General features: G+C 47.2%; 1 protein-coding gene across 1 annotated transcript in view; it reads left to right on the top strand.

Annotated features, from left to right (window-relative positions):
* The first annotated feature begins 2,095 nt into the window (after positions 1 to 2,095).
* Positions 2,096 to 23,436, top strand: part of LOC142807311 (chondroitin sulfate proteoglycan 4-like) — a 159,535-nt gene continuing 138,194 nt past the window's right edge. The window contains exon 1 of the mRNA XM_075891338.1: positions 2,096 to 2,460. Coding sequence (XP_075747453.1) covers positions 2,340 to 2,460 — 121 coding nt within the window. The 5' untranslated portion in view covers positions 2,096 to 2,339. The remainder of the gene's footprint in view (positions 2,461 to 23,436) is intronic.

The raw sequence follows: 23,436 nt of genomic DNA, 5'->3' as shown, positions 1-23,436 counted from the left end.
TAGTATGGACTGTTTTCCTGCATATTAATCTTGATTATGTCGCTGGTACAAGGGCCGCGACTCTGCTGCGACATCTCTTTAATGCGATGAGATGTGAACGAAAGAAAGAAAAAAACATATCAGTGAGGCGAATGAGACATGCCACAAGGCACGTTGATGATCAGAGCCTTTAAAGCATATGTACAGAAAACATGCTGCAAAATCCCATTAGGGTACTTTGTAGTTGCGGCTAATACGAAAAGCAACAAATCGCTCATGCAAACGCAAAACAGAATTAATGAGAGAAATTATCGTAGCCGACAGGCAGCTTCTACAGTTATTGGGCGAAATGAAAGATCTCTATAGCACAGGGAACTGCACAAACTGCTCTGATTAATAATGCAGTTTTCATAATTATTCCCACATCTGCGAGAGAGTGCTAGGATGGCTAACTGGGTCGGGCAAGTGCTTGCGCCTCTGTATATCGAAATAGCTCGAATAGCACAAAATTAAAAAAAAATGCAATCAAACAGTATAAGTATCTACGCGCAAGTTCTCGCATCGAGTTATCGACTTCACCAGCAAGTAGGCAGTTGGTTCCGGTACCTTTGCCAATGGCTTTCCGAAACACAACAGGCAGCTTATGCAGGGCTGACTTGCGAGTGACTGCATTAACCTTGTTAGGCGAAATTACAGTCGCTTTGCTTTGATACGGTCACATCCTACCGGTAGCTACTGATTTGGAGTAAGTCATACACGAGCCCACAAAATGCTCATAATCACTAGTAATTACAGTTCCTAGTTGTTTGTCAGTGAGCGTAGTCACATTACCGTTTAGTGTATGTTAACGCACCATCCCAGTTAAGGCCTGGATCGAAGCCGCGTTCTTTGAGCATTCGCAGACACGCAAGCCCGCCACGGCCTGATGCTATGCAGAACCGTCCTCATTTGTACAAATCATAGCCGGGATGCCTACTTTCGGGGTTAAGCGAATGGGTTGCTCCGAGGTCCACGCATTAAGGCATTGGGTTAAGCAGACTTTCGGATATTCCTTGATGTAAGCATTACATATACCAATGCACGACACCACTGCAGAGCATCGTTTCAGAAAGTAAGGCGTATCATAAAAATATTCATAAATTGCGCTCGTTCATATTGCCTTACAGAGAATAAACAAGAAAGTGAACTTTATGCTCATGCTTTACGAATGTAGAAAAAGAAAGAGGGAAGTAAAATGGGAAGCTTGTGTATTTTAATAGTTTAGAATGTGGAGGCGAGAGGTGGCTCTACAGCGTGATTGTGTACTCCCAGCACTATGCCAGCTATGTATACGAATACGGATAGAGAGAATCCTACAATGTTAGAAATTCATTGCTAGGTTATGATACTGAACCTGGTACGTAATATTATTTTTTGTGTTGCGATTAGTAATAGAGTTTGTATAGAAGAATACGCCAAAGCAGCTCGTGAAACTGTCTTTCAGTCATAAGTCTACACTTGGCACAGGTTCTGTTCGAGCTTTGAATAACGTTTTAAAGATGTTATTCATGTCCAGCAGAGTGCATTGAGCATTCTCGATGGGAACACTATAGTTGACCAAAGTAGAACCATCACTGAGCTTGCCAGTAACATTGGCATTTACAGCAGAACTTTTCCCTCTATGTCTTCTAGAAAGCTCAAATGCATAACACGATTCCCTGGACTGCAAGTAATCATCGAACGACCGTTGTGTAAAATTTTATTAAAAATACGTAACTTCCCCCCCCCCCCCTCTACGGCGTTTCTCATAATAACATGATGACATTTCAACGATCGGGCATCATGGTTTTGGTGTGTAAAGTTATCAGTAATAATATAAAAACGGGCAGATACAGACGGCAAGAGCAGCGAAGTGCACACTCCTTGCGGAGCCGAAGCATCCGATCCGTGTTGGCTCCTCCTGTTCCCTGATACGCCAAGAGTGACGCACGCGTGCCGCTCCGCGCTGGCAACAGCGGTACATCCGGAACCGAAACCGGCGCTGTCCGTGGCAGAGCGAGCGCCGATGGCGGCGCACGCGGCGGCAGGCGCGGACGCTGTCGCTTCTGCCAGTGCGCGTGAGTGTCAGCAGCAGCAGCAGAGGCGCAGCAGCCAGAGGAGTCTGGGCCGCCCCCGTGGGTCGCGCGGCAGGAGCAGCAGAAAGCATCATCGAGGAGTTGGCAGTGTGGCGCGGGAAGAGAAGGGACCGTAGTGTGTGCGTTGTGTGTGAGGCAGCAGGGGTCGATGCGGTGGAGACGGCGATGCGCAGCCGGCGGTGCGGGCCCTGCTGCTAGCGTCGGATAGAAAGTGTGCCGGCAGGCCGGGGGTGCCCCTTTGCATTCATGGGGCGCGAACCCCGGTCGTCGCGGCGCCCGCCGCCGGACCCCTGGATCTCGTCACTGATCTGGTGCTGGCTGCTGGCGATCCTGCTCTGCACACTCTCGTTCCCGACATCGGCCAGGGGTGAGTGGTGTGGTACCCTGCGCGACGTTCCACTTCGTACTTCAACTCCGAAGACCTCATGTCAAATCTTGCGAAGCAGTGCCAAAGTTTAGCTGGGGAAACACAGCGCCAAGAAGACGAAGGTGAAGGAAACACTGTATACTGGACGAGCGCATATTAGTCAGCGCTCGTCCCGTGTACCGTGCTTCCATCGTCTCCTAGAGCTGCTTTTCTCCACCTATTCGACAAAATCAGCGCGTCACGTTCAAAGCCCGCGCGTCGACGTGCCGACATGTACGACAAGGCGCTCAAGGCCAAAAATACACCTTCGTCTTCCCTTTTTTTATCTTTCTCATCCTTACTTCTTCCTCTTTAATATTTCAACAATCGGGCATCCTAGGAACGGGGAGTGGATCGGGCCGTGCACTGGGGCGCGTCATTCGCGCCTTGGGGGAATTCCTTTCGTTTTCCGCAAGTACCATGCCTTCATTGTGCCATCTTCTTATTCTTCTAGAACGTGGCTTGTCCCGTTCTTCTCCCGCTTCTGCTCCACGTGTTCTTCTGTTTTATTCAGGCGACGATGATCCACTGCCAAGCTCTTCGGACGCATTCTTCATTTGCTTCTGCTTCCTCTATCCGCCTTTCTCTTATCTTTCTCGGCGATCACCGAGACTTTCCCCTCCCCTAACCTCGAACTCATCTTCATTTTTTCCGAGCACGACGTACTGACAGCTTCGTCGGCATTTTATTATTGTTTTGTTTTTCGCTCCATTTATTTTTGCGCTTGATAAGTCACGTTATCGTGTCTGACATCATTCTTGCAGGCTATTATTCGTGCCCAGTTTTAATCGGAGAAAATGATCTACAGGAAAAGATTTAGCCAACGACGCTATATCTACGCAAAGCTTTTGAACGAAAGTTTGAAACGAAGATGAAAAAAAAAAAGAACAGTAGAGAACGTCTAGAACACGGGGAGCGCAATTCAACATAAGTGTTTGGAAGTTAACAGTTTGCCTAATCACATAATTTTTTATACGCTGTACCATTTAAAAAAATGAGAACCACGGCGTTAGCTGCTGCATCGCGACAGTCATTTTATTTTGCTATGTTACGTGATTTTAGGAACGTTAAGGTTAGTTAAGCAGGGTAAAGACATGGGCTAGCTGTCTTTTTTTCTATTTTTGTTCCCTTTTCTGTGTTCCTTTGCACTCCATCATCCTAACTGTTGAAGTTCTCCTGTCGTGAACGCATTTCGGCGCCAAAGTTACGGAAGACTTGACTTTGAAGTACAGTTATTAGTACCGGCTTCTAAGCTGATGCGTTGTGGTTTCTTCCTTCGTATTACTTTTCAAGAAACAGAAAGAACGAGATTCGTGGTGGATCAAAGGCTTTTTTCTCTGTCAGGCACAACCACATGAAGCCAACGAATGACATGTGGGGTTTAACGTCCCAAAACCACCATATGATTATGAGAGACGCCGTAGTGGAGGGCTCCGGAAATTTCGACCACCTGGGGTTCTTTAACGTGCACCCAAATCTGAGCACATGGGCCTACAACATTTCCGCCTCCATTGAAGCCAACGAAGGCATAGTTGGAACGGTGCGTGTAGTCTTTAACTGTTCCGTCGTAATTATAACACAGGTCGATATAAAATACAGTGGGTGAAAAAAAGGACTTACCGCTTGCCGAGACCGAACTGGCAACCTTTGGAAAACCCGTCCGGTGCTCTACCGGTGTAGCTACGTTGGTGGTCATTCTTCCGTTCACTTCATTGGGTATTTCTGTTCGTCTAATTCTAATAGGGTTCATCAGCGCGTAATCCGAAAGTTGTAGGTTGGGCACCTGCCGCAGACAAGCTTTTCCTTCCGTTAAATTCATGTCATAATTATTGCACTACAGTTTAGAGACTGCAAATTATGTACCCTATATCTTCCTTGGCTTCGTTGTCTATGGTTTTTTGTGAGGCTTTGTCTAACACAGAGATGAGCCATTTATCTATTCTCTTTCGCTCGTTCATTCGAAGCGAGGGTCTCGTTCGTTCGCCCCGCCGCGGTGGTCTAGTGGCTAAGGTACTCGGCTGCTGACCCGCAGGGCGCGGGTTCGGATCCCGGCTGTGGCGGCTGCATTTCCGATGGAGGCGGAAATGTTGTAGGCCCGTGTGCTCAGATTTGGGTGCACGTTAAAGAACCCCAGGTGGTTGAAATTTCCGGAGCCCTCCACTACGGCGTCTCTCATAATCATATAGTGGTTTTGGGACGTTAAACCCCACATATCAATCAATCAATCGAGGGTCTCGTTCATGGGGCAGCTGCCTGCTCGTAATCACGTACTACGTGACGCTAGCCGGGGGAAAAATGTGTGTTCACTATGCCCGCCGTCATAGCTACGAGTGGCGCTGGCTAACACACCCGTGCTTACATGCGCAGAAGTATAGCAGATAAAGTGAACAGGACGAACACCCCCCGCCGTGGCTGAAGTGGTGGAGCGTCGCACAGGTTGTGCAAAGGTTGTACGATTGGACACTGCCAGCGCAAGTACAGTTTCTTACCGCATTTTTAGATTTATATTGCCATTGCATGAGACGAACTGTGGAATCAGCCGGGCATTTAGTAGAGGAATACGAGGTTGACTGGTGTTGCCTGAGCACTCCATCTTTGCCTCTTATTGCCGAGCCTCCTTCTTTTACTCTACATAAGCACTGTAAACCTTAACTCAGTCGTAACAGATTTGTGGTGGAGGCGCTGAGTATCAATATTATTAGTGCAACAATATTATAACCACTCCATGACAAATAAAGACCACAAATTATCTCCCTTACACGTTCCTTAGCTTTATTATGCGTGGGTTTCACAAGGTAGTGCTAATAACAGAGCGCTCGAGTGAGGGGTTGGATAACGTGTTTCCTCAAACATATTTTCTTCTTGGTTCCACCACACCCCAAAAAGTTTTCGTCGGAGAGGTTAATCTGAAATGAAGTTATACTCTGCTGAAATATTTGGAGTTCGTTAGAACGTTTGGCTGTTTATTCCTTTATACAGCTTTTTGCGAAAGCAGGAGAAGTTTGTACGGAGTGCACATCACCTCCATAAAAAATAGCCCAGAGACATAATATAATCATATTGCTTCCTTGGATTCTTCAGCGGTGAAGGAAAGATAGGAATAACTTAAGTGAATTTCGGGGTTTCGCTCGCCAGAAGCAAAATATAATTATGCGGCAGACCACGTGGTGGCAAACTCCGTACGAGGCGAATAGACCATAGCACGGGAACGTGGTTTTGTGTTGTAATAATAAATGGCGAAATGATTACGCGAATAGAGAACACGGGTATCAGTATGACGAATGTAGTACATCTGCAAGTAATATAATAATCATTTCTGAGCCTTTAGTGTGGCATGATTATAAGGCACACCTTAATGAGGCAGGGTGTTGAATGAGGCGGGCTCTAGATTTTTTTACTGACTGCCACGCGCACCTAAATATAAGTACACAGGTGCTTCTTCATATCAGCGACATCGACCCGCCGTGGTGGTCGATAGGGGCTAAGGTACTCGGCTGCTGACCCGCAAGTCGCGAGATCGAATCCCGACTGCGGCGGCTGCATTTTCGATGGAGGCGAAACTGTTGTAGGCCCGTGTGCTCAGGTTTGAGTGCACGTTAAAGAACCACAGGTGTTCGAAATTACCGAAGTCTTCCACTACGGTGTCTCTCATAATCATATGGTGGTTTTGGGATGTTAAACCCTACAAATCAATCAATCAATATCATCGACACTGAAAAGGGGACGCCGTGGCCAAACATCTGTTGATAAGCAGACTCTACAAATTAGCATTAAGATGCCCTTATGTTTCTGTACACGATCCTCTTTATGTCTCTCCTTTCGTGCTAAAGCAGTCACTACTGCACGGTGTGATCTAATCCGACACATTTAGTTCAGCTAACGAATAAAAATCGCACGACACTATACTCTACTACGTCGAACTTCGTGCTGTCAGGTGCTCATGCGCCGAAATCCTAGCAGGGATTCACTCTAGGGGCGCCTTGCAAGCCGCTTGCACCGCCTGCGGAGGTAATACCATGATTCACCGGCCGCAGACGCTTAAGGAAACACGCTGACTTCAGCACCGCAATGTCAGGGGGCCTTTCTTAGAACCTCGGCACTCAACGACGCTTGGGAGGGGGATTTCGCTGCCGGCGATTTCGGCCTGATTTGAGGCTGCGATAGTTGTACACGGCCGCCCGGTAATCCTACCATCCCTTCGGTTCCGTGCGCCGCATTGATCGTTGTTTTTTTTTTCTTCAGCATATATACGCTCGCGCATGTTGGTTGTGCCGAATGATAATATTAATAATAATAATGTTAACACCAATTGTAGGTTAGATGCACTTCCCTATCGGGAAAACGTGGTGTGTGAAGCCGGCGCTGGATTTCAGCACGGAAGCCGCTTGAGCCGACTGAAGAGTCTTTGCGTGTACAGTGTAAGTTAGGTCGGCTTGCATGGCGCGAGAGTAACTGAGGCTAAGCTACACTGAACAAAAAGTGCTTTGCCACAACCTGTACGTTACGTGCAGTTCTAAAGTTTCTGTAAAAAAAAAAACGGCTGACTTTTAGGAAATGGATGACACTTGGCAAAGAAATAATTGCATCATCTTCTAGAATTGCACTCGGGTGCATAGGTACTCTATGTTTGTTTATCTTTATGAAGACTTTCTTTTTCACTATATTCACACGTGATAAGGATATGTACTACTGTTGATGGCTGTTGGTATTTTTCACAATACGGTATGCCTTCTTTTCTAAGCAAGAAGTTGTGTGTAAGGTGCGCATGCCAAATTCAAAGTCTGCATAATATATCCTGAATGAAACATTCTTAAGAACGGCGCGTCTTCCATTCACCAACAGTGGGCTTCACCAGATGGAGCTTATCATCTGTGCAGAAGTTCGATTGGATAACAAGGCTAGATAGATGGTACTCTGGCAGTCTGGTGTGTACAAAAAGCTATCACTATCTTCATGAACAAGTGTGTGCTACATAAATTGAATGAATTCCGCTGCTGAGCAAGGTTTCACAAAAAATAAGTCAAAATACGAGGGCAAAGACTAATCAAGATTCTTAGACAGACGTAAAGAGTAAGTGAGAAGAATTGAAAAGACGTTTAATAAACTGGTGCTATTTACCGAGTGATCAACACCACAGCCGCATGTCTGTATGGAGCGACTCAGCTGTACATAAAACTGAGTACTAAGGAACGGAAAGTCCACAGCGGCCATGAGTAGACCCCGAAGTTATGAAAGCTCTGCGCGAACTACATCCTGCCCGTAGATCTCCAGCAGGTGCGAATACTTAGTTTCAATGCGAGTTTCCGTGTCAAGAGTTTGGACACCATGTCATGTCTCTGACATGTATGTAATTTAACTCGAAGCTTTCTGCACTCAAAAGCAACAAACCAACCTAACATCAGCTAGCTAAAGCCTGGCAATGGTCTAGAAGCAACCGGAATAGTCTAAAATAAATATTCAGCACCACTGTTTCAAGCCGTGTGTGGCTCAGTGCAAGATTCGCATTTTTTCCCGTAACCATGCCACCACCACCGAAATGTGTAACTCATGGAAGCTTCGCTTAATAATCAACGTAGTAGCAGTAGCAATAGACGGGACGGAGGGGGGTAATGACTAGTAATTTATCAATAACACCTGGTGTATCATGTTTAAAATATAGTCGTGGCAGCTTACCAGGAAAGTATCGCTACGCTAAGCTCTATAGAACATGACTTCGACTCCCTCAGTATAGTTGCAAGCTCAGGACCTCCCCTGAGCTTAGGTTATGACGCTCGTCAGAGAAACCCAAGGGAACAACGCTAATTTGGGTACCCCAGTTCGACGTGCATCATATCGTTCTTGGGGAGGTCCGGAAAATAATTAATTGCCGCGAACCACTCGCAAACCACTGACATTTTGGCTGCAGTTGATGAATGAAGGCAAGCATTGTAATTTGATCGAAAGCAGGCGCTATATAATGATCGACTTAAACGTGTTCTTCTTCATTTCATACTATTAGATTGCGCCATATTTTATTACGTGCGTGTACCTATAGCTTCATTTTTTTATACCTACATTATTTTGTGAAATAAAGAGAGGAAGTGTGTGAGTGCATCTTGACGAAGTAAGCTCAATCCCACTTACTGCGTAACGAAGAATTTGTTAGCTCCTAATCATGATTTCTTGTAGCCGAATTTCGCTTTCAAATATGCAATTATAAAAGATGCAGCAGATGTGGTTCCATGTGCAGTCACAAAAGACGCAACTGGCGTAAGCAGCCGCTTCCAACCGCTAACAAAACTAGCGTTAACATTTCGCCCTGCTGAGTTCTTTTTAGTGGCTACACTTGAACAGACAAACAAGGCTATGGAAGACAGTGCGCAAACATAGCGACATGCGCGTAAGGAACGTCACAATATTGAACCCTAAAAAAAAAAGAAGAAAAATAGCCTACTATTATGGGCATAAGTCATCATCTGTTTTTTTTTTTGTCTCAACGTTATTGAGATCTGGTTCATTTTAGATAGTCCTATATATCCATTAAGGTCAGCGTCGCGCAGAAGACTTCGTTAGAAAGACACATCATATTGAAAAATCGCGACATCCGTCGTTAAGATCGCATCCAGACTACGACTGCATAGATCGATCCTCGCTGGACAAACACACCAGTCTGTCTCTGAAGTGCATACAGTACTACTCACTGAATACATTACTCCATGGGTAAATCGGACAGAGGTTTCTTCTGGCGGCTCCTTGGCGTCGTCTTAATGTCTAAGAAGGCTACGTACTGAATTATAACGGCAACTTACCAAAGCAGTGCGTGGTTAATTAAGAGACGAGCTACTTCGAAGCACTAATTGTTTACAGGAGGGCCCGGGAGCTTGTTACACCACTGCAGAAGACACAGCTTCAAGCTTGTGTCTCTGAATACTGCATTTATACGTGGGTGCCATCTTTGAAATCGCGGAATGATAGTAACATGTACTACAATGTGCAAGATTCCTGTCGGCTACGCAGTTCGCTTGGATGGTTAAAGCAAGATTCAGTTGGAAAGAGCGTTTTACTCTCGTGTTAGTCGTGAAGTAAGAAAATACATTTAGCAGGATACAGATAAGAGCCAGTCAGCACTGGCATTACCTGAACCGACATATATTTGGTGTTTGATTGACATGTGGGGTTCAACGTCCCGAACACTATTTGGTGTTTCTCTCTACAGTAGCACTGAGACTGAATACGCAACAGCAAGTGTTTTGTGCAAACCCGACTATACGGTTAGAGTGTCTTATAGTACTTGCTTGTACACCTTACATATGTACTTCACCACATCTTCAATGCGGCTGTCCCAAGGTGCATTTGCGATCACGATCAAGCTAGATTACAATGTGATTTCTTAGTTGTAGTTGACTGATTTTTGCAGCTTCGAACATTGAGATAGTAGCAGTCGACAGATTCTATGCATATACAGCTCGATCACGATAAAATAAAAGTGCGCTGCGAGATGATACGGCTCTATTATGAGGGTTCTCTTGTATACTTCACCACTATAGCACGTGCTCTAGATGGTGCTGGTGCTTAGGTACAGCACCGCAGCCGGTACAGGTGGTGTTGTACACACCACCTTCTTCCTTTTCGGCCTCTACCAACCATCGCTTCATACGTCACATATATATTGCCCCGCCGGCGTTGTTTGGAACATTTATAGTGACATTTTCATTCTAAAGAAAAGGGGAGGGGGGCGGGCTAGACCAATACGTCTCAATTGTCTACAGTTGTTTTTTGAGGCTTTCTTGCAAAATCTTAGACGTTCTTCATAATTTCTTGGTGATTATTTTTTTTGAAAAGCTTCTAGGATGTGCCTGCATGTTCCCTGTCTCCCTACCTCTTTCATTATTGACGCGAGGAATAATGAACGATCTACTGAGGATAGCCAACACTCACACATAAAGATGCCCCGTCAGCAGAAACCCGGTACACGCTTCCCGTATACATATGTACATTCATTCCTATCTTAGAGCCCATCGATGTTCTCCCGTCATCTCATACCGCAATACACCATAATTTAATCATGATAGCAGTAACAAATGGATTAAGAAGGCTCAAGGCGCACCTCGGATGTCACTTGCGTGTAAACTTAGTCCTAGAATCAGCACACACGTGCGAAAGCCCGTGTGACAAAACTTTGCGAAAAGTGAGTGATGGGGATGAATCGTTCGTTTCGCCACGGTCATTTATGAACGAAGATCTCGCGTCGAAACTCCCGCGACAGAGTGACGGAAGAGCGCACTCGACGACCTATACTCATTTTTAATCTAACGCCGAACGTTGTCCTTTCGGAGCAATTTCTCTTGCAGTGGCTCGAGTTGTGCATTTTTCATTAGTTGCGGGAGAAGGTTTCGCGCCGGCAGATATACAGAAAAGACTGCCTACGTTGCGGAATACTTATAAGTCGTCTATGTTTTGCATCCCGGCATTGTTCTTTTTTTTTTTTTGCTCCTAGAAAACTAATTCGAACTGCTTAAATGGAGCATCGCGGTCGTCGCAGCGAACGCTTCTTCCAGTCGTTCGGAAGTCATCCTTCCTGGTTAAACTCAAAGCGCAAGAGCTCGCAGGGTTCAGTAAAAAAATAAAACAAAAAAAGACTGAGTGAGAAAGACGGAATCGCAGTAATGGAAGGGGTGGAATTCCATGATGAAAGAAAAGAAGAAGGGGATAAATAAATAAATAAAGAAAGAAAGAAAGAAAGAAAGGAAGAAAGAAAGAAAGAAAGAAAGAAAGAAAGAAAGAAAGAAAGAAAGAAAGAAAGAAAGAAAGAAAGAAAGAAGCAAAGAAGGGAATCGTGGCCGCCAGGCAAGCGGCCTGCGTTCAATGAACAAGCGATGCCTCGAGGCTCGTTAAACGCCTCCCGAGACCGAAATTAATCTGGCGCCAGCCTCCGCGTACGATGGCACGAGACACGCCGACGAAAACCCCGTGGCCGCCCTTTTAATACTAGATATACGTGGTCATTAAAAAAAGAAATGCGAAGCAATAAAGAAAAAAGGAGAGAGCGGACCGCGAAGCAGTGTAATGGAGCATAACGACGCAAAGAGCAAAAAGGAAAGGGCGCTTACTGTAGTGCATGTTCATAAAAATGGCGCCAACAACTGCTGGTTATGCTGTTTCTTTTTTTTAACTTGCTATATACGCTGTACATTTTGTTTTCACATTGGTTTAACTGTGGTTTTAAGTTCATATTCTTTGCACGTTTAAGAGAGTTTAACCGCTACATCTCGGCCGGAGCGCAGTGCAATGAGCACTGCATGGAAGTCGTTTAATGTTACGCAAGGTTAATGTTTACGTCAAACTGCGTATCTCTGGGTCCCGTATTTAAATGTCTGCACATTCCATCTCTGATTAAAGAGGGGCGGGGATGCGCGTTTGATCATGGACGCTGTGCAGGAAATTTTGAAGGCTATGCCAAACGCGTCCGGTAAAGGTTCTGCATGGTAACGTCTGTTGCAGTGCGCGTTTTTAGCGGGATGTCTCCAGACGACGGATAACGAGTGTGTCTCACTCGCGTGTCGTATACGCATTACATTCGTCAAGGAAATAGCATCCCCCAGAAATCCCAGCATCCCGCTTAATTTCGATTGGTGCTCACGCAAACAGCTTCACCTGTATCCAATGTGCTGCGTTTGTAGTACACCTTAGGAAGCGTCAATGGAAAAGTAAACCATAGCGGATTTTGTTGCTTTGTAGTAGAAAAAACAATCTTTTTACTGAGTCTTGTGCTGTTTACAGTCTAGTTTGACAGCTGGCACTTAGACGTAGGTGACAGCTGAGCGGCAGTCGGCAGGTTAGAAGAAAATTACAGAAAGGAGTGCAAAATAACTGTCCCCACATATACAGGGGAGGACGCCTCAACACCGCATCCCATTCGACAACGTTAACTACTCTCAATCGCGTGCGTTAGGGTGCACATGACGTTGGAAACGCTTTCATGAAAACTGAAAGAACCGCAAAGCCAAACGCGTGATGCATTAGCAGTGTCGATCGTATACTCGCACACCCACATCAACGTAATGTTTGAATACAGCCCCGCTCTGTTCTATAGTACGAAGGTGATGAGGTATCATTCCTTTACCATCGTAGTCAAAGTTACTTAGGTTCAAGAGCATTTTTATTTTTTGCTCTGGTTCTTAAATGCGTTGAGATTCACCGCATGTATTGTCAACGAACCGCCACCAACTGCGAGTTTAATTCGAACTTTATGAGAGACTCGGCTAAGCTAAGCTTATACGAAAAACGATGAGGTGTGTCGCGATGATCGCGAAACAAGGAAGATGGTTTTTCACAGCAGCGCAGCTGCTTCATGCTGGCCTAAACTTTGCCTACTGCATTGGTTCGCTGCAGATAATCGCCAAAAAAACGTCCCACTGTCGTACTCTGATAGACGATCCAATTCGTCGGTGTAGACCATCGATCATGGAACGTGACACAGTGAAGCGCCGCCAGTGATGGTATGCTCCTGTTTCTCTTCTCATCAGATGGTATAAATTTGATTAATTTGCATTGTAAAAGAAATCGCGGATCACCAGTGCTCATGTTTTAACGTAATAACCATGAAGAGCTAAATTCGCAGAGAATGTAGTGTCGGCGGCAGCGGCGTTGTTGGTTGTGGGTAAAAAATCAGCGTTGTTTCTGAGCGAAAACTCGAGATAGGTGCGAATGAATAAAACATCTTCGGTTTGAGTGCGAATTGAACCCAAGCCTCGGGCGTAGCAAGCGAATAACCACGGGGCCAAGCAAATACTTAGAGCTGCTTCGCAAGAAAACGCTTATCAGAGTGTCATGCAGTGCCGGGAGTCTCCTCAACGTATGTACTTAAAGTGAGTGGCAGAGTCGTAGAATCGCACCAGACGTCAAAACATGTGAATTACGCAGCAAATCGGGGGTTTACCCACCAATTACAAAGCGTGCAACCAAGGTAAATTCGTAATGACAACGATACTTCTATAGAAGTTCATGTGTAAAATAATTGGCGGCTCCAGTTGTCACCGTCGCCATCTACGTATCGCGGGGACAATCTACATGAGACGAAAGTGTTTTTGTTGTTGTTGTTGTAGTTGTTGTTGTTGTTGTTGTTGTTGTTGTTGTTGTTGTTGTTGTTGTTGTTGTTGCAGAACTTCACGATGCTTTTGATAACTGCATGATTTTATTGCTCCTCTACGCATCTTCACTTGCGTGTGTGACTCAGAGAAAAGGAAGGTCAACCAGAAGGATCGGGGAAGTAATCTTTTTTTTTATTAACAAAACAGAGAAATTTCAATATACGCCAATATACTTTGCAGACAAAAAATTTTGCGCTACAACGGTTCACGAGCGCAATCGAAAAATAGCCCGAAAACTCACGTTGCCCGATTGAAGATAACTGCTGGAGCGAGGCGGCAGCCTTAGAAGTATCCCTTTTGCAACCTTACAGTGTAGCGCCTCTTCGCTTATCATACCGCGTACATTAACCGTCACGAAAGGCCAGTGCACGGCGGCTGTGTGCCAGCGAAAGCAGTCCGCAGTCACGGGAGCAGTTATCTGCACATTCTGTGAGCTAGCCACGCCAGCATGACCCGCCGCGGTGCTCTAGTGGCTAAAGTACTCGGCTGCTGACCCGCAGGTCGCGGGTTCAAATCCCGGCTGCGGCGGCTGCATTTCCGATGAAGGCGGAAATGTCGTAGGCCCGTGTGCTCAGATATGGGTGCGCGTTAAAGAACCCCAGGTGGTCAAAATTTCCGGAGCCCTCCACTACGGCGTCTCTCATAATCATATGGTGGTTATGGGACGTTAAACCCCACAAATCATCAATCATCCACGCCAGCAAGCATTAGGCAAGCGAATAAACAACTTCGGATAACGCACGAAACCACCGCGCAAGAGCGAGCTATGCTTCGTTGACTGGACACAGCGCCGAGCTGGCCGAACTAAACACAAACACCGCATGCACCCCCATTTATGGCGCTTGATCAGAAGGACGAGACTATCAACTATTTATCCAACTGTTGTGTAAGCCGTAAACAAAATCCGCAGTTTACTTCGTCACAAGCGAAATGGAGAGTGTTCGAAAAATAAATTCTGCTGAGGTTTCGGTTTTCCTCGTCATCTCCATCCTCACCTAGTCACTCTTCAATCGTATGGCGGGCGTTCGCGATTGTGACAAAAAGTTTTCGACCACTCTTCTTTCGAAGTCTCGTGACCGCTTTAATTTCACCTTGGTGCAACTGAAGATGCATGTGCCGCCTAACGAATGCGAAGTGCGTTCTCGACTAATTATCTAAAGGAAAAACTTTAAAGGCACTTCGCAACCGTACTTGATGATTTATTTGTGGTGTTTAACGTCCCAAAACCACCATATGATTATGAGAGACGCCGTAGTGGAGGGCTCCTGAAATTTCGACCACCTGGGGTTCTTTAACGTGCGCCCAAATCTGAGCACACGGGCCTACAACATTTCCGCCTCCATCGGAAATGCAATCGTACTTGTAGACATTCTAAAGGAGCAAGCTGTAGCTCAGGCCGACCTCTCTGGCTTCCTGTGAATAAATTATTTCTCTCTTCAGAATAGTGTGTAACGGTTAATGTTACTTACATAAACATTGCTTTTCGGGGACACAATTGAAGGCGGTGAGCACTGACCCGATTATGCTGTGAAGCTCTAACCACTCTGGCAGGACAAGTTTTTTTACATGCTGCCATCGCAGCCGACAAATATGATGATAATCATACGGCCCCTCCAAAAGTTGCCCAAATGTAGCACGCGTGCTAAGCTGCGCACCGAAAATCTCTCATTTCTTCGCGTGTAAATCAGTGTAAAGAGAAAGGAAAGAAAAGAAAAACCAGCTTTTCTGAATCCCTTCATTGTACACGGAAGACAAACTCGACTGATGAGTTGCGTTTTGCGTGGTCTACATTCTCAAAGGTGGCGCAGCAAGGATGGATGCCTTGTTGCGCCTTTGGGTAGCGTGGTGCGGACTCGGGCCATCCGAGTCCCCGGAGAGGACGAGTAGAGAAGCCGGAGAAGGAGAAAAAAATGTTTATATACAGTATTTACATGGTAGCGTGGTACAACATGAAAAGAGAATCACCCCCGCGAGCGCCTCTGCGCTAGCGTTTTTATACATCGTCCGCCTTCCCAAGATCCCTTGCAAAGAAAATTTATGCGCAGGATACTCCAATGAGATCGTCGTCTTCCTCTCCGTCCCCGAAGAGGGAAAGCCAAACACCGCCTCCCTCTGAACCTAGGAAAGGGGCAAGACATGCCCAGTTCGCTGTTTGGTGAGGGAGACCCCACGCGCCAGCGTGGCACCACAGTGAGATGACGTGGAATCCCATGCGCAAAGTCGCTCCCTGATGCAGCCAGGTTGACTCAAGCAAGGCAGAATACCCCGTACAGCTGCTGGGTCGACGCTGCTTCGGAGTGTTGCTCTCGGCGGCTGACAAAAGCTTGGCCAACGACTTTTGTGTCAAGAGGAGCCGGCGACGTGGTTTTTCCAGATTGTCCGCGTCCGTCGCCGTCCCGGTGCAGGGTTGACTCATCAACAGCTGCCAGGTGCCAGCAGGCCGCGAAGACCACGTGGAACTTGGGCGAGGCACAACAGCACCCCCGCCGCCAGATGATACATCGGGAGGTCGAGTTGTTCCATGCAGCTCGGCCGGGTCGATGTCGGCGACGTTCCGGCAAGGCTCTTGCTTTCTCGAAGGGCCTGGTCAAACTGGAATGCTCCAAGAGCTGGCCTCTGCGCCCCGCTTCGGTGAAAAGTGGGTGACAAGCTCCAAGAAACGACCTTTGTCAGCCACACACAATGCGACAAGCACCGCGTGCACGCCACTCTCATCGCCAGGCCTCCGATTTTACAAAGCAAACATCTTATCTTAATAACTTAAGCTCAAGGAAACAATGTGCATACCAATCGGGACAAGTGTCCAGTAACTCTTTCATACGTAACTCCATTTGGAATCGAGATAACATTATAATCAAGCTAAACAAGCAAACTGTAGAGCTCGGGACAACGAGGGAGTCAGTGAAAAATTTCTCTACGCCCTCACTGTAACACATTGAAAAAAAAGTACACATAAACTAGGTAAAGGTAAACAAAAAAATCAAACAGACCTTCCGCGTCTTTTGACGAGTCAAAACGCTCGACTTAGGGCGTCTGCATTTGTATGAAGGCCACCTCTCTTGTAGCGCACCTCGAAATTGTGCTGCTGCAGTGCTATGCTCCATCTGAGCAAACGACCATTCTTAGGTGACATTTGGTGTAACCAGGTTAGTGGAGAGTGATCAGTTTCTATAATAAACTTAGAGCCAGCAACATAGCAGCCTAGTTTTCGTACGGCCCAAACAATGCAAGCACATTCTTTTTCCGAAGTGCTATAAGCCTCTTCCCTGCTGCTCAATTTGCGACTCAAATACAAAACCGGCCGCTCCTCTCCACTCTGGTCCGTCTGACATAGCACTGCTCCTAAACCGCGTTCGCTTGCATCACACTGAATAGTGAAAGGTTTTGCAAAATCCGGTGCCCTCAAGACGGGTTTCTCACTCAATGCGTGCTTCAGCTTCTGAGAAGCGTCTTCCTTTTTAGAGTCCCATTGAATGTTCACAGGTTCGGTCTTGCGTAAACTATCTGTCAAAGGGCTGGCAATCTCGGAGTAATTCGGGACGTAATGCTGATAGTAACCTGTGAGGCCGAGGAATGCTCTCATCTCGGTCTTAGTGCTGGGACGACGATAACCGACCACCGCGGCTACCTTGAGTTCGGACGGTCGACGACGCCCATTTCCTACAATGTGCCCTAAATAGCTTACTTCAGCACAGCCCAAATGACATTTCTCTCTCTTTACCGTAAGACCTGCATTTTTGACCCGTTCCAAAACCATCCGAAGGTGTTCAACATGGTCTTCCCATTTGTCCGAAAATATCGCCACATCGTCTAGGTAAGGCAGCGCAAATTTCTCGAGCCCGTGGAGAACCTTATCCATCAGGCGGCTGAAACAATACGGCGCGTTCTTGAGCCCAAAGCTCATCATCAAAGGACGAAAAGTGCCCAGGGGTGAGATAAAAGCAGCGTATCGACTCGCGCGCTCTGTCAAAGGGACCTGCCAATACCCCCTAACAAGGTCTAACGTAGAAATGTATTTCGCCTTAGACACTGTCTCTACCCTCTCTTCAATGTTAGGAATAGGGTAAGTCTGGTCGACTGTTACAGAGTTCAGGCGGCGATAGTCCACGCATGGCCTTGGATCACGGCCCGGAATCTCAACCAAAATCAAAGGCGAGGTGAAATCACTGTCTGCTTCGATGATAACACCTAGGTCGATCATGCGGCGAATTTCGGCCTCTAGTATCTCTCTCTGTCTAGGTGACACCCGATACGGCTTACAGCTGATCGGCTTGTTAACCGTCAGCTCAATGTCGTGCTTAATCACATCCGTTTTGCCTGGCTTCTCGGAGAAAACGGTAGCGAATTCCTGTACTAAAAGCTCTAAATCTTCCTCTTGAGCCTTACTTAGGGTGTTCCCTGTGTCTACCCTATCGGACAATGTGCTGCTGACCGTGCCATCGGAAAGACAAAGGATTTCCGCGCCCTCATCCTCAGGAACATTGAGTGCAAGGTTTACTACTGCTTTTCGTCGCATGTAGGGTTTCACTAGGTTACTGTGATACACTTTGGGGCATTTCCGGCCCCACTTTACCTCGTAGTTGGTGTCTGAAAGCACTGACAACACTGTCGCTGGTCCCTCCCATTGTACGTCCAGCTTGTTTTTTCTTGAAGGGCACAACAGCATCACCTCATCGCCCACTCTAAAGACTCGCTTTCGAGCTGACTTATCGTAACGGGCCTTGGAAAGCGCCTGTGCTGCGCGCATGTTGCTCTCCACCACTTCGCGTGTAGTCCCCAGTCGCCCCAATAAATCCAGTACATAGGAAACCACATTAGGGTCCTCCCCATATCCAGTCCATGACTCTCGTATTAAGTGCAGCGGACCTCTCAAGTTCCTGCCGTAGACAAGTTCAGCCGGACTAAAACCCGTACTCTCGTGTGGGGCCGACCTCAGAGAAAACATCGCAGCTGGTATACACCCCTCCCAGTCACTTTTATGCTCAAAGCACAAAGCTCGCAAAACGCGTTTCATGACCGAGTGCATGCGTTCCACAGGGTTCGACTGTGGATGGTGAATAGAGCTATGCGCGATTTTTATCCCGCAGCGTTCTAGGAATGTAGTCGTAAGGCAGCTTGTGAACACACTTCCGTTGTCACACTGTATCTCCGAGGGAAAACCCACCCGAGAAAAAATAGACAACAATGCGTCCACCACGCATACTGAACTCAACTCTTTCAGTGCGATTGCCTCCGGGAACTTGGTGGCAACGCACAGCGCGGTCAGGACGTACCGATATCCTGATTTAGATGGAGGCAGAGGCCCCACGATGTCAATCACGAGCCGACGGAAGGGTTCTGTGACTATTGGCACTAGTTTCATTGGTGCCTTCCATTTGTCTGTTGATTTTCCTATCCGCTGACAAGTGTCGCATCCACGGACAAACATCTCTACATCCTTCCAGCACCCGGGCCAGTAGAACTCCTGAGCCAGCTTAGCTTTCGTTTTCTTTATACCTAAGTGGCCCGCCCAGGCGTTGCTGTGGGCCAGGTCGAGAATGTTCCGCCGGTATTTTAGTGGAACTACCACTTGGTTGTAGACCCGCCCTTTAGCGTTCTCATACCTGCGATGCAACACCTCGTTTTGGGTGTAGAACGAAACGTTCTTCCTAGAGTTACCTTCCTTATGTATGGCATCTAGCAGCATAGAGAGTGCGAGATCCGCCTTTTGATCGACCACTAGCGTTGCACGGTCGGTTCTGGCTAGCTGACACCAACTGGTGGACGCGGGTGTTAACACCGAGCCTGTCACCAAGTCCTCGTTTTCGGGCGTTAGAGATATTTCCTCGCTGTTGTCGACCATAGCCCCAGTTTCCGTCTCGACAACTCGCATGGCAGACTCATTTTCCGTCGCAACTACCTCAGGTTTTCCTACACTGCCCTCGGACGTCTGTTCCCCAGAGGGTGAGCTGCTCAGCTGTTGCGTCAGCTCGCGCGCCTTCGAACGGGTAAGGGCCATGCAAGCTATTTCGGTGGCAAATGATTCTCCACGTGTTTTTAACATTTCCTCAGACTTATTTGAAAATAGGTAAGGGAAGTGCTCCGGAAGGTTGGCTGAAATTGCTGCTTCTGTACACAATTGGCCGAAAGGGCCCTCGATTACAACCCTCGCTATCGGTAGGCAGACGCTTTGCTTTTCTGCCACTTGCCGAATCCAGGCACACTCTCCTATATAGTCTTCGGAAGATACGCAACTTGGATGCGCTACATCCATTGTGGCCGCCGAGTCCCTCAATACCCTACACATTCGGCCGTTCACTGAGAGTGTCCTCATGTAAGGCTTCAACAGCTTTAAGCTATCCTCTGACTCCTGAATTGTGGCAAATGCCATGTGCCTCTTACAGCTCCTGGCCATGTGGCCCTTTTCTCCGCAGCTGTAGCAAACAACTGGCTTCCGCGCTTCTAACGCATGCGCTATGTCACCAGGCGCCTTTGAACCTGATGAAGGTGCCGCCTTAGTCCCCTCACTGTCCTTTCCCTGCTGATTGTCTAATAACTTGGAATTTTCGGGTTTCCAGTTATTTCTTGCAAACCTCTTGCGTCCCTGGTTTCCCGACCAGCTTTCTACCTTTTCATTTTTTTCCGAAGTTCGTGGTGTATTGCGGAGACTACGGCGTGAGCAGTAATCTTCGGCGAGTTCTGCTGCCCTGTTCATGTCTACGTCTTTCATCCTATCCTGCACCCAAAGCCTTACCTCCTCGGGAATTCCCCGGTAAAACTGCTCAAGTACCATCAACTCAATGACCTTGTCATGGTTGCCATAGACTTGCGCGCTTTTGAGCCACTCTTCAAAGTTGGCTCTAATTTGGTAGGCATAGTCTGAATGAGATTCGTTGCCCCTCTTAGAGTGCCTGAACCGCAGGCGGAAAGCCTCTGTCGATAGGCGACATTTTCGTAGCAATGCAGCCTTTACCCTGTCATACACCTCGGAGTCCTCTTTATTCATTCTTGCGATAACATCGGACACTTCGCCTGGTAGTACGCATATCAGTTTTTGTGGCCAAGTCTCCCTACTAAACCCTGCATTTTCGCATGCTCGCTCAAAATGCACGAGGTATAATGCAATGTCGTCACCCGCCTTGAAGGTGTGGATTAGATCCTTTATCTTTGATTCTCCACCCCCTGAATTTTGATTTCCCACGGACATACGAAGCTCCAGTTCTTTCAGACGGATTTCATGTTCTTTATCCTCGCGATCCCTCCTTATTTCCTCCTCTCTTTGTTCACGGGCTAAGCGCTCACGCTCCTCTTTCTTTGCCAAAATGGTTTCTCTGGCCTCAATGGCCTCTTCTAAACTCACTTCCTCTTTTCCCAAGTGCTCCAAAATTTGTTGTTTTCTTTTAACCGAGCCGACCGAAATATTCAGCTCCTGACAAATTTCGAGGAGTTCTTGGACCTTAAACTTCTCCATCTTAGATATGCACACCGTTTCTCTTCTAAGGTAATTTTGCCCACGAGCCACCCAATTCTTGGTCTGCGAATCAAAATTTACCAAAATCACCCTACCACGTTACCGACCATCTGCGCTAACGAGTCTGGCGAAAAGAAGAGCAAACACGCGGCACTCACCACTTCGATGCAGCCGACGCAGGCGAATCCCATAAGCTGCCAGCCACTGTTGCGCCTTTGGGTAGCGTGGTGCGGACTCGGGCCATCCGAGTCCCCGGAGAGGACGAGTAGAGAAGCCGGAGAAGGAGAAAAAAATGTTTATATACTGTATTTACATGGTAGCGTGGTACAACATGAAAAGAGAATCACCCCCGCGAGCGCCTCTGCGCTAGCGTTTTTATACATCGTCCGCCTTCCCAAGATCCCTTGCAAAGAAAATTTATGCGCAGGATACTCCAATGAGATCGTCGTCTTCCTCTCCGTCCCCGAAGAGGGAAAGCCAAACACCGCCTCCCTCTGAACCTAGGAAAGGGGCAAGACATGCCCAGTTCGCTGTTTGGTGAGGGAGACCCCACGCGCCAGCGTGGCACCACAGTGAGATGACGTGGAATCCCATGCGCAAAGTCGCTCCCTGATGCAGCCAGGTTGACTCAAGCAAGGCAGAATACCCCGTACAGCTGCTGGGTCGACGCTGCTTCGGAGTGTTGCTCTCGGCGGCTGACAAAAGCTTGGCCAACGACTTTTGTGTCAAGAGGAGCCGGCGACGTGGTTTTTCCAGATTGTCCGCGTCCGTCGCCGTCCCGGTGCAGGGTTGACTCATCAACAGCTGCCAGGTGCCAGCAGGCCGCGAAGACCACGTGGAACTTGGGCGAGGCACAACAGCCTTCAAAGAGCCTTTCTTTAACCGGACTAGAGCCTGCAGTGGGGTATACGGCTTAAATTATTTTTCACCAAAAACAATATTGCTCTCAAAAAGCCCTTGAATCACGTCTTGCTTTCTTTTGCTTGGCTAATACGAGAGCCACCGCTCATTGTTTCTAGCTGCTATTTTCTTCACTCATTGCAAGCATTGTATAATGTCCTGCCTGTTTGGTTTCAATTGTCTGTTTGTTTGTACGCGAGTGCCAGTATGTACTTCCTTGTTTTAGATACCTGACCTTCCGCTGCCACGCGCCCATTCTTCATTGCTCTTCGAAGCGCCCGACTACTCTGCTTATCCTGTGCCGCGGGCTTGCACGCAGCTCAGCGTAAACCCCCTCGCGAATAGTGATGAATAGGTTGCCCGGCAACGGTGACAGGACGCGCGAAGGCTCGAATATCACTGCAGCTATAGACTCATGCGCTACGCTTGTCACGAACGCGCGTCGCCGCAGCGTGTCACGAAGATTGCCGCAGTCGGGGGAAAAGAAAAGAATGAAAAAAGCAAACGGACGCATGGGATGACATGCGTGCCTCGGAAAGTGCTGTTGTAGCTGCTACGCTAGCGAATCCGTTCTGGCTGCCGAACTGGAGGACGCGAACTCAGTGGCGTGCGTGGTGTAGTATTCATCTCGCGCGGTTGTGTATAGAGTAAAAGGTTGGGGGCGTGGCCTCTGCAGGTTCGGTGCGTCACACTTTTGTTCATTTTGCTGCCGTTCTTGCTGCGTGCGACAAAAGCGGCATACATGCGGGCACTCGCTAACCATGATACGGGCACTAACCAGCTATGAGAGGTTGATTGATGGTTACGTGACACGCAGGAGATGTGGGCCCGAGAACTCCAAAAATTAATTACCATAGGGGACAGAGAAACACGGGGGAGAGGAAAAGGCAATCGAAAGGCGGGGAGTTTAGCAAGATTGCACCCGCTTTGGTACCCTACGTGGGGAAAAGAAAGGAAAAGATAAGAGAAAGGAAAAAAAAAGAAAAGACACCAATTAACATATTGGCAGGCATAGAAAACACCTATTTTACATGTTTTACGGAAGGAATAAGGTGCAAACGAGACCAACACAAGAAGAGACATGGATGAACGCCTACTAACAACCGATTATATTTGAACAAAAGGGGAATACATATAGGCTAGCACTTCTTAAAAGCGATAAACGTTGTACGAGGTGGCATATGTAACAAAAACAGAATTATGGTCAACGACACGCGGTGTAATGCCAAAGTAACATGAAAATTAAACATAGATATCATGGCAATTGCAAAACAAAACCCTTCAACAGAGAACACCGCGCCAATCATTAAAAGAAACATTTCTTCAATTTTTCGATCATGTGCGGTAGGAATTTCACCTAAAACTAGAAGTTATTTTAATCTAGTGCTCCTAAAGAAGACATTTCGCATTCGTATAACGCTTTTGATGATTCGTTTACGTGTTATACAAATACGAAAT

The sequence above is a fragment of the Rhipicephalus microplus genome, chromosome 1 (assembly GCF_043290135.1).
Source record: "Rhipicephalus microplus isolate Deutch F79 chromosome 1, USDA_Rmic, whole genome shotgun sequence".
Taxonomy (NCBI): Eukaryota; Metazoa; Arthropoda; class Arachnida; order Ixodida; family Ixodidae; genus Rhipicephalus; species Rhipicephalus microplus.
This window is presented reverse-complemented; position numbering and strand designations above follow the sequence as displayed.